The sequence below is a fragment of the Salmo trutta genome, chromosome 33 (genome assembly GCF_901001165.1).
Source record: "Salmo trutta chromosome 33, fSalTru1.1, whole genome shotgun sequence".
In the NCBI taxonomy this organism is placed as follows: domain Eukaryota; kingdom Metazoa; phylum Chordata; class Actinopteri; order Salmoniformes; family Salmonidae; genus Salmo; species Salmo trutta.
The window spans coordinates 4,244,933-4,259,686 of record NC_042989.1 but is presented as its reverse complement, the minus strand read 5'-3'; the positions used below and the strand labels follow the sequence as shown (position 1 = coordinate 4,259,686).

At 41.8% G+C, this 14,754-nt stretch overlaps 1 protein-coding gene across 3 annotated transcripts; it reads left to right on the top strand.

Annotated features, from left to right (window-relative positions):
• Positions 1-8,009: 8,009 nt before the first annotated feature.
• On the top strand, positions 8,010-14,153 carry LOC115172258 (pre-mRNA-splicing regulator WTAP). Of its 3 annotated transcripts, none has more exons than XM_029729528.1 (8): positions 8,010-8,161; positions 8,768-8,811; positions 8,950-9,005; positions 9,101-9,159; positions 9,265-9,392; positions 9,617-9,795; positions 10,837-10,991; positions 13,146-14,153. In XM_029729528.1, exons 2-8 carry the CDS (start codon positions 8,785-8,787, stop codon positions 13,718-13,720), a joined length of 1,179 nt encoding a protein of 392 aa, XP_029585388.1. In that variant the 5' UTR covers positions 8,010-8,161; positions 8,768-8,784; the 3' UTR covers positions 13,721-14,153. The 3 variants fall into 3 exon arrangements, with proteins under 3 accessions (XP_029585388.1, XP_029585390.1, XP_029585389.1); XM_029729529.1 differs by lacking the exon at positions 8,010-8,161 and adding an exon at positions 8,334-8,511; XM_029729530.1 differs by lacking the exons at positions 10,837-10,991; positions 13,146-14,153 and having other exon boundaries at positions 9,617-10,237.
• Positions 14,154-14,754: the final 601 nt, after the last annotated feature.

The window sequence follows — 14,754 nt, the reverse complement described above, 5'->3', positions numbered from 1 at the left end:
CTGTGGTTGTATTACTCAGTTAAAGCACACTTTAGCAGCTTGTGTTCAATGCAAGTTCCACTGAAAACTAAAGTACATCTCACCAGCTCATCAATAACACATGCACTCTGTAAGCCATATGTCTAATGTCTAACGTTGCCTGTATCCAATGAAACAAGTCTGTCAATTATTTAGGCTTTGGTTCCAGCCAGTGTTGCATGTGTCATCCTCATTATGTGAAGGTATCGCCTACATCAAGAGAAAATAAATGGATTCAGGTTTGCATACAAAGAATGCATCTACAATACATGTGTAATGCGAGTGATAACGATTTCGTGCTGGCCTCCCTTTCAACTGAAAGCTCCAGTACCAAAGCTTTGTTGTATAATATTGAGTGTTACTGTATATACAGTAGTACAATACTGTCTTGTTGCGCATAATACGTTATTATTAGTTGGATATCATTAAAATAATTTTACCATAGCCTTTTCTATCCAGTTGCTTTACCTAAACTTATTGTGTGCAGACCAGACTGTGCGCACATTCCGTCTAGCTCTTTGGAAGGGAAACTAATTCTGCCAAGCTCTTCAGAGGATTCTAATAGAGAACATTAACAAACAGGTGGTGTGTGACTGTGTGATACCCATGTTAACATCTACACGCCAGTCCTTGTTGAGAGACTGGGCCTTAAATTACATGATTTAGTACCAGGCCTCGGACTGAGAGCTGAGGAGATTTGAACTGTAGTCTCTTATTGCGTCCCAATTGGCACCTTATTCTCTATATAGTGCACTATGGGATGCCATTTGGGACGGGCCCTCTCTCTCCTGCATGGCCAGTAACAGGGTCACCACCCAATCAGATTACTGACCCACCTGCAACTTATTCTCTAATGTGTGGTTAAGGATGACGCCAGGAGACATTCTGGTCTGCAGGAGTTGACACTGAAGGCTCATGATGCCAGCCAGCTCCTCTGTTGTGGGTTTTATCCTCTTCATGCTGGTCTTTCTTGAACTTCTCTGAAGAATGTGAATGAAATGATTTCCATCAGTATGTGAATAAACTTTATCCACCACAGAGTCTATATGAACACAGACATAGACAGTCCAAGGGATATCACAGTGCCATCCGTTTTGTTACCAAATCACCTTATACCACCCACCACTGCGACCTGCATGCTCTAGTCGGCTGGCCCTCGCTACATATTCGTCGCCAGACCCACTGGCTCCAGGTCATCTATAAGTCTATGCTAGGTAAAGTTCCGCCTTATCTCAGTTCACTGGTCACCATAACAACACCCCCCCGTAGCACACGTTCCAGCAGGTATATCTCACTGATCATCCCCAAAGCCAACACCTCATTTGGCCGCCTTTCCTTCCAGTTCTCTGCTGCCAATGACTGGAACGAATTGCAAAAATCGCTGAAGCTGGAGACTTATATTTCCCTCACCAACTTTCAACATCAGCTGTCTGAGCAGTTAATCGATCGCTGCAGCTGTACATAGTCCATCTGTAAATAGCCCACCCAATCTACCTAACCTCATCATCCCCATACTGTTTTTATTTACTTTTCTGCTCTTTTACACACCAGTATCTCTACTTGCACATCATCATATGCTCATTTATCACTTGTGATAATCTGCTAAATTGTAATCCTTCACTACTATGGCCTATTTATTGCCATACCTCCTCGTGCACACACTGTATATAGACTTTCTTTTTTCTACTGTGTCATTGACTTGTTTATTGTGTTTACATTTTAGTAGACGCTCTTATCCAGAGCGACTTACAGTAGTGAATGCATACATTTCATTTCATAATTATAATTTTTTTCCTACTGGCCCCCCGTGGGAATCAAACCCACAACCCTGGCATTGCAAACACCATGCTCTACCAACTGAGCCACAGGGAGCCACAGGGAGCCACAGGGAAGGCTGTTTATTTATTCCATGTTATTCCATGTGTCACTCTGTGTTGTTGTCTGTGTCATACTGCTTTGCTTTATCTTGGCCAGGTCGCAGTTGTAAATGAGAACTTGTTCTCAACTAGCCTACCTGGTTAAATAAAGGTGAAATAAAACGTTTTAAAAAGGGATGATTTAATGGTTTAAATAAATAGGTTGGTACTTTAGCCAGTGGTTAATTTAATGAAATAGAAATATAGATATAGTTATACAGCATGTCAAGCTTCAATTTCAAATACCGTACTTGGTTAAAAATTACATTGTAATTTTCATATTGTAACGTCTTCACTATGTGTATTACTGTCAGAGCATGGATGAGGAGTACTTAGGTTACGTTACATCAATGAATATGCATGAGGTTGCAACTGAGCCCTCACAAACGACACCTTTCGCAATGCCGTCTAGGGTGACTACAGAATGACTTGATACCAAACATGCAATCTTATCCATGTTAGCCCACGCTGTCCAAAGCCCTTTCTTGACTGTGAGACAGACGGGTGACGGCTGGCGATATGTTTGTGCTCCAGTGGCTTTGTAGGTATGCCATCTGATGACTGGGGTGTAATGTGTCATCCTGTCATCCTGACAGTCTCCTGGGGACTTTAACCTGGAGTATTAAAGGCAGAGAGAGAGGCAGAAGCATTGTCAATAGGAGTGCATGTTTTCTACCTGGCTTAGAGAGGGATAGAGAGAGACAAGATCTATTGTCATAGAACTTCATGTTTTCATGTTAATACCTGGTGTTAGTAAGGGTCCCTCATGTTAGGAACATGATGTTCCTTAACAACTTTGAGGGAAATTAATACAAATCGATTTGAGATTTTGCCTCTCCAGCTGTGAAACAATTACCGGTGTATTGGTATTAGCAAAGGTACTGGTAACTTTTATCTGTGGTATTACTAGGCCTGATATGGACCACATGCTAGCTTCTGAAGAGTCTCACCAGTCACCACACAGTGAATATGATAATGAGTAAAGTCATGTCATCTGGAGTCGACTGTTGAACTATAGCCTACATTAAATGCACATTATACTGTTACATTACCGCTAGCAGAGTCACAACAGAATTTACTGTACCACAACAGCAGATGTCCCTGGCCGAGTCTGAACGGTCTGACCAATAACAATGAAGGAAGGGCAGAACATAGCTCTAGAAGTGAGTTGGCTAGTTTTGCCATAGATGGTAGGGGGTTCATCATGTAGCAAGGGGAATGGCGTCATTTGAGAGGGCAAGAATGAGATGTATGTTAGGGAAAGTACAATACTATCATAAGGAGATGTACACTTTGAATACAGAGGAGGAATGAAGGGAAAAAGACAGGCAGAGGAGGTCAAAGAGAGAGAGGGAGGAAGAGGGTGAGCTTGAATCAGTTAAGAATGGCGGAAAAAAGGGAGATTGTTTGTTAAAGAAGAATGGTAGAAATTTTAAGCAGAGTTAGCTGTACAGCGAATCGAAGACAGGAGGAGAAATGGAAGTGAGTGAGGGCGAATTATCGGAGGTGGTTGGTGTGGTGAAGTTCTCAGAGCCTGAGGCTCGCACCGAGGGTCAGGATAAAGATGAGTCTGTGACGGTAGGAGTGACATTTTTGGAAAAAGTGTAGATTCAGGGTGGGTCATAACAAAATTGGGTGCTGTGGAATCGGTCAAGGTAACCAGAAGTGGTGTTGTGATAATTGTTTGTGTTTCCGCTGGTCAGAGGGAGCAGGTACTCCGCTTCAAACGAATAGGGACAAGCAGTGGCGGAAATCACGGGGGGGACACGACCCCCCCATCCTGGGAAAAATATGATTTGTCCCCCCCAATATATCACTGTAAACATAACTATGTAATTTAAATAATATTAATAATACGCAATGAAAGCAATTGTGCTGATTATAGACACTTAATAGCGCATTTTTAAGTTTCAAAAGATTGCGACCCCCCCACCCTTTGCCTCACAATGGTTTGATCCACTGCCAGTTCCTTAGTTGGCAAGGTAACAGAGGGGTCGTGTCTACTGTCTGAAAGGCACTCAATGCACGTAACTGACGGGAGGTTAATCCAGTCAATCGCGCCAATGCAATGTTTTGTTTTATGTTGGCAGGGTTCACACACACACTAGCTGAATATGCAGAGCTAGCGCGCAAATATGAACTATTAAGCTAGCTAGTACCTATTCCATTTATGTGGCGTCGTCAAAGATGGAATCTTTACTATCGTCAATTTATTCCAAGATCAGCATGCAGATTATGTAAGTTAGTGCTTCAAAGTCCCTGTGATAATGTTAGCGATAAACTGAAGTCCAAACTGAACAGAACTACACTCTCTTCTACCGTTGTCTTAAATATATTTAATGGTCTCGTTGCAAAAGCGAAATTGTCGCAAGGGAACTTTTATTTATTTATTTTATTTCACCTTTATTTAACCCGGGTAGCAAAGATTATAGCAAACACCACTGAAATGAATTGGTGCTTGCTAGCTTTGCAAATTCAGCTATTGTTGGAAGCCAGCCAATATGAAACAAACTATTAAAATTACAAAAGGTTGCAGCATATGTTGTGTAAATGGTGAACTCATACAGCTGTCAACTCTTGTCACTGCAATCCGTTTCACATTTGCTAGCTACCTTTTAGATCGAAGCCCAAATAGAATGATATAAGATAAGATGATAGAAGCCCATCTCCTACTGTAAATAACCTACACACTGTGTGTGTGTGTAGCCAGCCAGCCAGCCAGCCAGCCAACCAGCCAGGTAGAAAAATGGTAGAAAAATTAAAAAGACAGAAATCAGAGTATTTTTCAGTACACCAAAACGCAAAGTAAGAACCCTAGTAGCCTAATATCTCAAAGACTAATTGATAAAATGTTCATAAGAAAGAAATGAAATTCTAATGGAAATGTTTCACAATGATGTCATTAGGCAGAGCAGGCAACAGATGGCACACAGACAGCAGAGTTGGGGACAGATATGCAGGGACAGACTGGCAGAGACAGGGAGTCTCAGGTAAGTTTGTTGAGTCTTTGTTTGGCAACATTATGAAAGGTTCTCAATTTGTTTGACTTGTAAAATAGGAACATAATTGGAAAATGCCATGGATACCCCCACTCTCAACTTAAACTGGTGACTGAACTAAGATTTGTTAAAGGCAATGGTATTGCTGTTGTGATTAGTTGTGTAGTTTTGGGTACCGGTAGTTAGGAGTACGGCAAACACCTTATTTCTTTGGTTCCTCAATATACATTTACCATATTACAATGTAGGCTATGTGTTACAGCGCTACTTTTGGTGTCCCCCTCAGGAATTGCTCTTGAGAAAATGTCATGTAATAGTCCCCTCCAAAGTTGATATCAGATTTTTGCCCCTGGGGACAAGAGGTGTGAATTGTTTTGCTTTCAAGAAAAGGTTGCCATTGAAAGGAGTGACTACTGGGGTAGCGGTAAATGTGAAAGTTGAGCAACTGAAGGGGAAGATTCCCGGTGTTTGTGATAGATAAAGACAGGGTGGCGTGAGTGGTGAAAACTCTTTTGAGTTTTGATGTTAAGTCTTTTCCCGACAAAGTGATGTTAGGATATATAAGTTATCCCGTATGAGCTTTTGTGCCGAATACATTACGTTGTGGCTGTGGCCCATAAGCTTGTGGCCCATATATAAAATGTATTTATATAGTCCTTCTTACATCAGCTGATATCTCAAAGTGCTGTACAGAAACCCAGCCTAAAACCCCAACCAGCAAGCAATGCAGGTGTAGAAGCACGGTGGCTAGGAAAAACTCCCTAGAAAGGCCAAAACCTAGGAAGAAACCTAGAGAGGAACCAGGCTATGAGGGGTGGCCAGTCCTCTTCTGGCTGTGCCGGGTGGAGATTATAACAGAACATAGCCAAGATGTTCAAATGTTCATAAATGACCAGCATGGTCAAGTAATAATAATCACAGTAGTTGTCGAGGGTGCAACAAGTCAGCACCTCAAAAGTAAATGTCAGTTGGCTTTTCATAGCCGATCATTGAGAGTATCTCTACCGCTCCTGCTGTCTCTAGAGAGTTGAAAACAGCAGGTCTGGGACAGGTAGCACGTCCGGTGAACAGGTCAGGGTTCCATAGCCACAGGCAGAATAGTTGAAACTGGAGCAGCAGCACGGCCAGGTGGACTGGGGACAGCAACGAGTCATCATGCCAGATAGTCCTGAGGCATGGTCCTAGGGCTCAGGTCCTCTGAGAGAGAGAAAGAAAGAGAGAGAGAGAAAAATAAATTCACACAGGACACCAGATAAGACAGGAGAAATACTCCAGATATAACAGACTGACCCTAGCCCCCCGACACATAAACTACTGCAGCATAAATACTGGAGGCTGAGGACAGCAGTGTGTAGGAGGGAGGTTCCTAGATGTGAGAAGTGTGCAGAATGGCATGAGACAAAGGAATGTGTAGCATTGGGGAAATGTGTTAATTGTAGGTGTGCCCATGGGGCTGGGGATCATAAATGTCCAGTGGGAGAGAGGCAGGTTGAGATTTACAGGGTTAGAGTACTGCAGAAGTTATTGTATGCTGAGACAGTGAAGAAAGTAGAGGAAGATGGGTCAAGGTGGAGGGATCCTGAGAGGAGTGGTGTGACTAGTAGATCTGTGCAAGTACAGAGGGATAGGGCAACAAGTGATATATGCTTCAGTAAGATTGGATTTTTAGCGTTTATAGCAATGGTTATCAACTGTACTGCAGGGATAAAACAAAAGTTGCAAAAAATGTAGGTTGTGCTGGCAGCTGTAGAGAAGTATTTGGGCGTACGAGACTTGACATCAGAAGAGTTACAGGGTGTGTTGAGTGGTGGTGTCTCGTCCTTTCAGGCTGTTGGCCTGAGGTAGATAGATTTAAATAGTGGAGTATTGTGGTGGGTTTTTAATGAGTATAGATAGTAGGGTATTTGGTAATTTATTTCCCTTTTTTTTATTAAAACCTGTTAGGGCTAGGCGTCCCGCTAGCGGGACAACTTCCGGTGAAACTGCAGGGTCCACAATTCAAATAAATAATCATAAAAATTATGGATATTAAACATTTAGGTACATATAAGTGACTTATATCGGCTGAAATCTTAAATTCTTGTTAATCTAACTAACCGATTTACAGTAGCTATTACAGCGAAAACATGCTAGTGTTGAGGACGGCGCCCCACATCAAAATATTTTTCCACCGGCACAGGTTTCATACATTAACAAATAACGATAAAATATTCACTTACTTTTTGAAAATCTTCCTCTGATTTGTCATCCAAAGGGTCCAAGCTATAACATGTGGTGTTGTTTTGTTAGATAAAATCCTTCTTTATATCCCAAAAAGTATGTTTAATTGGCGCCATCGATTTGAGTAATCCACTCGTTCAACATGCTGAGAAAGGAATCCGAAAATCTACCCCTAAAGTTTGTTTCAACAAGTGAAAGTGAAAGTACATTTCTATTTACTCCTCAGATACCCTAAAATGTAATCAAACTATAATATTTCTTACGGAAAGAAGGATGTTCAATAGAAAACCGATTTTAGCAGGTGCATCCTGTCTTCAAACACGAATTTCCAAAAGCTGATCTTTCTTGTTCTGTTTTTGAAGTTACAAGCCTGAAACCTTGAACATAGACTGCTGACGCCCTGTGGAAGCCATAGGAATCCAGGGAGCTAATTTTCAATATGACTTTTTACTTTCCTTTCTTAGAGGATGGGTTTTCTAAAAAAACAACAACATCCGGTTGTTTTTTCTTTGGACTTTCTTCAACCATATCTATTGTGTTATATTCTCCTAAATGATTTTAGCATTTCTACAAAATGCAAAGTGTTTTCTTTCCAATGGTACCAATTATATGCATATCCTGGCTTCAGGGCATGAGCAACAGGCAGTTTACTTTGGGCACGTCATTTAGGCGGAAATGGAGAAAATGGGGCCTAGCCCTAAGAGCAAAGTATACGGGAGTTCTACTCCAATTTAGTAGGTGGCGGTAATGCAACATTTATTAGATGTCAACCACCGTTAAACCTCCTCGAAGAAGACGACAAAGGAAAAAGAAGACGTACCTAGCCTCGGACATGCGCACAATCCCACAAGTTGTTGTGACGCTTTCACTCCTCGTGCACTTGCGTTTCATCATTTGGCGGCGACAACATGGAGCCAGCAACCTAAGTCTGTAATAATATACCAAGATAGACTAAACTGTTAATGCACAATTTGCCTAACTGACCAAGTTCACCTTTCAAGCTTACAGGTGAGTGTATTACCAGATATTAGGTACAGTAGCTGAGCTTGCTCAACCAGCTAGTTAGCGAGAATCTACCTAGCTCTGTTCCAGGGCGTTACGTGCGGTTTGAGCTTTCTTCAACACGCTGCATATAATCCGTTTTTGATAAATGACTGGCTTCAATATACTCTCGTTACTCGCCAAAATAAAGCTGTAATTTATCCAAAACATGAACTACTTTGTTTACAGCAAAAATAGCTCTGGTCCATGTGCATGCGTCGTAGTGCAGACCAGGCGCATGCGCGCATAGACCAGAGCAAGAAACTACCGACCTAGCAATATTGAAGTGAAATGAGCTCGTTTACCAACACTAGTAGGTAGTTAACTAGCTATATTATAAATGATTTCCCTATATTTGATAAATATCTGCTAACTAGCTATGATGTGGGCTATCGGACGTTACGGTTACCTAACCAGCCTGCTAGCTAGCTAACGTTAGGCCAGCTAGCAACATTTTAGAGAGCTAACTAGGTCGCTAGCTAGCAGCTGCTAGTGCTACAACACTTAATTATAAATAACGCTTGCTAACTAAACTATATAATGATCAAGCTCTGATTTATATATAATTTCAAGGTATCCCCAAGGCCAGAATGACTGAGGAACCGTTACCTAAAAAGGTGAGTTCAAGAAGTAACGTTACCCAGGCTACATTAATCTTTCTCAAGCTGGCTTTTGCCTCAAATGACTACCTGGTCAAGACCAGAGTCAAAAGTCTCAGTATTAATACTGATTAATTATCCCATTTGCCTATCAAGGTTCGCCTCAGTGAAGGTGATCTGAAGACTTTGACCAGAGAGGAGCTCTGTCAAAGGTATTACTACAAATTAGCTAACTTTGCTAGTGTGCAAGTCTGCAAGATTACTTTTCTTCATATGCACCTTTATGAATAGTTTAATATTCTTTCAGGTGGAAGCAGGAGGATGCTTATGTGCAGATGCTTGAGACAAAATACTCTGAATTGAATTGTAAGTAACGCTGGAATCTTAAATGTTAACATGCATGAATGGCCATTGAGCAAATAGTCTCTTCAAAGGTCTGCAACTGAAATTTATCCTGTTTTGACTCTGCAGCAAATGATGTGACGGGCCTGAGGGAGTCTGAGGAGAAGCTGAAGCAGCAGCAACAAGAGGCTGCCAGGAGAGAGAACATCCTTGTTATGAGGTTGGCCACAAAGGAGCAGGAGATGCAAGAATGCACAGTGAGTATGGTCATGTGGTGTTCTGTGTCTGAAGTCCATTGGTTTGAGTTTTTCAAACCCTGTGTGAAAATGCAGAAATTGTCACAAATCAAGACATGACAGTTGGTAAGTAACGTGATAGGGACATATTGTAATGGGGAAACTTGATTTACTGTACCTACTGTTGCTCTTTTTTGGGACCTGAGTGCTCTGGTTACACATGTATTATTTTCACCTATTTTCAGACCCAGATCCAGTACCTGAAGCAAGCCCAGCAACCCAATGTGGCCCAGCTGAGATCTACTATGGTGGACCCTGCGGTCTACTTGTTTTTCCTTAAGATGAAGAGCGAACTGGAAGAGAACAAAGACAAATTGGAGCAAGCCCAAAATGAACTAAGTGCCTGGAAATTTACACCTGATAGGTAAACCAAACCAAAATAACCCTCGATCCTCCAGCCAAAGACTGTGCCAGCCAGACAACTGACTCTCTTCTGCAAGAATGCAAAATGGAGGGAAAGGAAGGCAGGAAAATGCAATACGCTCAAACATGACTGTGACTTTTTAAAAAGGAAAGAGAGACAGATCAGATCAGCCCCACTACTCCTCCTGCATATGTCATAAACTCTTTGTCAGGTGAACTGGTTTCAGCTCTGAGTGACCCTGTTAAGGGGCTTGAAGGAATCGGGACTGCTCAGAAGAGATGGTCACTGACACTCAACCTCCAAACCCTCTCCCGCTAGGAACATTGCTATACTTTGTTTGGTTTGATCGGAACATTTCAGTGTGAATGGCTTAGGCCTAGATCACACAACTTGTCTCCTTACTTAGTACATGCTTTCTCCAATAAATGCTAACTTAAACTAACTTGACCCCATTCCACATAGAGTATAGATATCGATTTAAATTAAAGAGTTGAAAATGGAGGGACTTGCACAAGGCCCAGTCCAGAGACTGTTAAACACTAAAGACATTTGTTATAGTGATCCTGGGCTTGCTTCAAGGAGTCATCTTGAACACCTTTTTCAGTAATATGAACGATACCCAGGTATGACTGTTTCATTTTATTAATCGCTCAATAATCCAAACCTTTTCTGTTCAGTTGAATTGTGCAATGTTTTGACAGCACTGTTAAAAGCAGGCCTGTGTTACCAAGGTCTAGTTCAGATGTATGTGTTTAAATGGTTTCACTGAAATGTTGAACTTTTTTAGAAACTAACTGGTTCATGTAGCAGTGTAAGCACTTGGTAAGTCAAATGGGCAAATTGTATATTGTATTATATGATATAGGATCATATTGCCTTGAATCTTGGTTGCCATCACGCTAATGCAGATAGTACTTGTTTGCTGTTTGAGTTGGTATCTTAAATAACCCACAATGATATATTTCAGGGACTTAGCATTAGGGCTGCTGGGACTGTCTTTTGTTGTCATCATGTTGACGTTAACCCCTGTTTCCTCTGCAGCCAGACTGGAAAGAAGTTGATGGCTAAGTGCAGGATGTTGATCCAGGAGAACCAGGAGTTGGGCAGACAGATCTCTCAGGGTCGTATCGCCCAGCTGGAGGCAGAGCTGGCCCTGCAGAAGAAGTACAGCGAGGAGCTCAAGAGCAGCCAGGATGGTGAGTACTGTAGTCTCTCTATATCCTTAGCTATTTCACTATTTCTGTGTGGTACACAGGGCTCTAAATTAGAAGAAATCATTAGGAGCACCAGTGCTACCAATCTTTGAGAAGTTAGGAGCACCACCAGAGCAAATTTAGGAGCATGAGAAAAATCCGTTTTAGTCGTTTGAGATATAGCCTTTATGAATCCTTACTTTTAAAGCACATTTTCTGAAGAAGTTATCACTTTTCTTTCTGTGCCACCAACTGTTTGCATATACTGGTAAAGTTACCAGGTTGTTAGTAGGGCTGCGCAAAAAAAACCGAATTGTGATTTTTTTCAACCAAATATTGTGTTTTGGCTTGCGATAGATCAAAACACCTGGGTGAACTGTTGGAATCATAGAAATAGAATGATCTATTCTAATTCTGGGGTTGGTGTTTGGCATTACAACAAATAACATTTAAATACAATTTTAAAAAAGCCAGGTAGGAGTTAAGACAGTGTAGGAACCAAATTGTTGGTCGGTGTTTCCCGGGGGATCCTAATCACATTTGAATAGATGTTGCATTTAGACAAATATTTTACAGTAGGCTATCTGATTCAGAACATGCCGTTGAACAAACATGCTAATCTATACCACCACTGGTAGCAGCCTGCATTAGAGCTAATGTTTTCTTTGCCCTAGCTAGTGCATTTAGTTAGCCAGTTAGTGATTAGCACAGGGCTCTAACTTTCTACCCACAATTTTTATCAGTCGATTGCATCAGCACATGATTGGGTCGCACCAATTTTAAACCACTGCGCGCGATATTGACCTGTACTCTATCCAGAACCAGGCTAATAATGACTAGCCATCTTTTAAATTAGCATGCGCTTGCAGTGCTTGGCATTCAGGTTCATTTGCAAGTGGCACATCTGCAATGAAAAGAGTACTGGCCTGGGAAAGCAGATAATGCTATATCATTTACATTTTATCTTTAATTTGTTGGTTGAACAAGTAGCCTACCCTCCATACACAAATAATTACATTTGAACTTGACTATCATATTTACATTAATTGTTTGGAAGGAGAAAATAACCTTTGCAGTCTCAAAGGGTGTTATTGTTAACGATTTTACACCGTCACTATACTATATAGGGCCCTATGAAATCAGTTTGATCTTTTGGTGAATTCTGTTTTCCTGGATCTATTTTTTCCAGGTTTCTGAGTTTTCCTAGTTTTCAGGTTTTCACTCTCAAAAGCACTTTTTAATAGAACCTACTTTTTTTAGTATTTTTTTCTAACAACAATGCTTAAACCACATCAGGAGACCACTTTTGAGTGAAAATAAAAACATTTGGAGGGTGTAGTTGTCCGTCAATTCAATTGTGTGCCTAGCAAGAGACCATTGTTTGGCTAGCAGTGTTTTTATACTATACAAGGCCATATGTGATGGTAGAGTTTGCAAAACAAATGCCCCGCGATTGACACACATCATCATGATTTTGTTCTGCCAGGTAAGCCTACTTTGCAGTCAACATTTAGATTACCATCATTTTCGGCACATGCCAGCATCTTTATACTAACTCGCAAATCAAAATGATTAACTGACTCACAAAATAATAATAAAATAAAGAACCTGATGATTCATATTTAGAAGCAATGTGGAAAGCAGCATTGTTCTTGTTTTGGAAGAATACGTTGAGTGCATGAATTGACAACATGTTGGGAAAACAAACAGCACTGAGGAACTGTGTGCTGCCTGCTTTAGTGGCAGAGGGCGGGGCTTGATGTGTGTGTGTGGCCCGGGAACTGGAAGCAAGCAGCCGTGGGAGGCAGTCTGTCTTGTTTGAACAGTGTAGAGAAGAGTGTAGCGGAAAATTGTTACGCATTGAATTTTTTATAGGATTTTCGTTTTGTCGCACTGGTTTTCCCCAAATATAACTCCAGGTTGCACTTTAGAGCCCTGGTGGTACATATTTGATTAATATGTTATTCAGTATATTATACCGCTGCCTTGATATGTTGTGGCGCTATCATTCTTCCATGCTAATATAATTTAGCCACTTAGCAGACTCTTTTATCCAAAGTGATGTGCAGTCAGTGAATGCATACATTTTTGTTATGGGTAATTGGGTATGTGTTCACTGCTGTAATATTGATGTCTGTCTCTCTGGTCTCCACACAGAGTTGAACGACTTCATCATCCAGCTGGACGAAGAGGTGGAGGGCATGCAGAGCACCATCCTGGTCCTCCAGCAGCAGCTCCGGGAGACCCGCCAGCAGCTAACCCTGAGAGAGAGCTCTGTTCCTGGGTCGGCCCCTCTGGACCACCACCCAGAGTCAGAGGCTGGCTTTAGCAAAGACTGCGAGGCAGGATTGGCCAAGGCCAACGGACCAGGCAACACAAGCCCCTTTGATAGGACAGAAACAGCTCCTGGCCCCTCCCCATTCACAGAGGCAGAGACAGGCATCAATACGGAGCAGGATCAGGAGTCTCTACCGTCTCCATCTCCCTCCGCCACAGGCACAGACTCCAAGCTCTCTAGCCACTTTAGGACCATAACGAACCAGCTTAGCGAGGGTTATGAGACTGTAGACTCCCCCACAGGTAGTGATACCTCCGTCACACAACACTTTATAGAGACAAACTCAAACCAGGACCCTCAGGAGGACAGGATAGTGGCACGGACTAGTTCTAGCAAAGGCGGCAGGACTGTGGGCTCATGCCATACCCAGAATGGGTTGAATGCTACAGGGTAGGGTCTCAGATATTTATGGCTGGTTTCCCGGACCCAGAGTAAGCCTATTCGTGGATTCAACTTTCAATGGATAGAAATCATGGCCCAGAATACTGGCATAGGTTACTGATGAAATGTTATGTATGCCCCATCTAGAGAAAAGGTTCACCAGTAGTTGTTGAATGTGATGATATTCAGTGATAGACGTTCATCCAGATTTTTCTATTAGTACATCGTCTGTTTGTGCACGTATGATGTGTTATGATAACAAGGCGAAGTCAGACTTTTACTTGTTTTAAGTGTAACAAGTCTTCATGTGCTGAATACTTTCGTTTTTAACTTGATTATGATTTCCCATTTATTGTGAAAAACAAATTTTTACAAAAAATATGACATCCTGAGTTTGTAGATGTTCGTTCCAGACTGAAGTACAATAAAGATTGTTTTTAATGTAATGAGCATCTCACTTTGTATGAATAATCAGTTGTAGATTGTCATTAGGTGGAGTGTCCAGATGGACTAAGATAAATTGATAACTCAATAGTATGATTCCTTTCCCTATGTCCTTTCCTCTGTGACGGATCATGCAGGACATGAGAAGAGATCTTATCCAGTCCCTTCATCAGAGACTAAGAAAGGAAAACAATGCAGAGTATTGAGACATCCCCCTAGATGGAAGGAGGCTTAAAGCTAAGCTACTCTCCTAGAGGCTCAAATGTAAATTCAGGCTGTCTCGAGTCCCTCGCTGCCAGTCATTACACTCACTGTATTCTTCTCTACAATGGTTTGATTAAGGGTCGAGGCTTGCCCACCTCCAGCCAACAGGGAAAGACTTCCATCTAGTGGTTGATGATGATGCTGACTCACCCAGACTAGAGTGAAGCATTGTGGGATTGCAAAGTATAAATATCCTTCCATCCCTTGCCTCAGATTCATAACGAGAACAGTGGGGTGCAACAGGGCGAGTTAATGTCCATGTCTCAAATGGCGCCCTATTCCCTGTGTAGAGCACTACTTTTTACCAGAGCCCTACAGGGCACTATATAGGGAACAGGA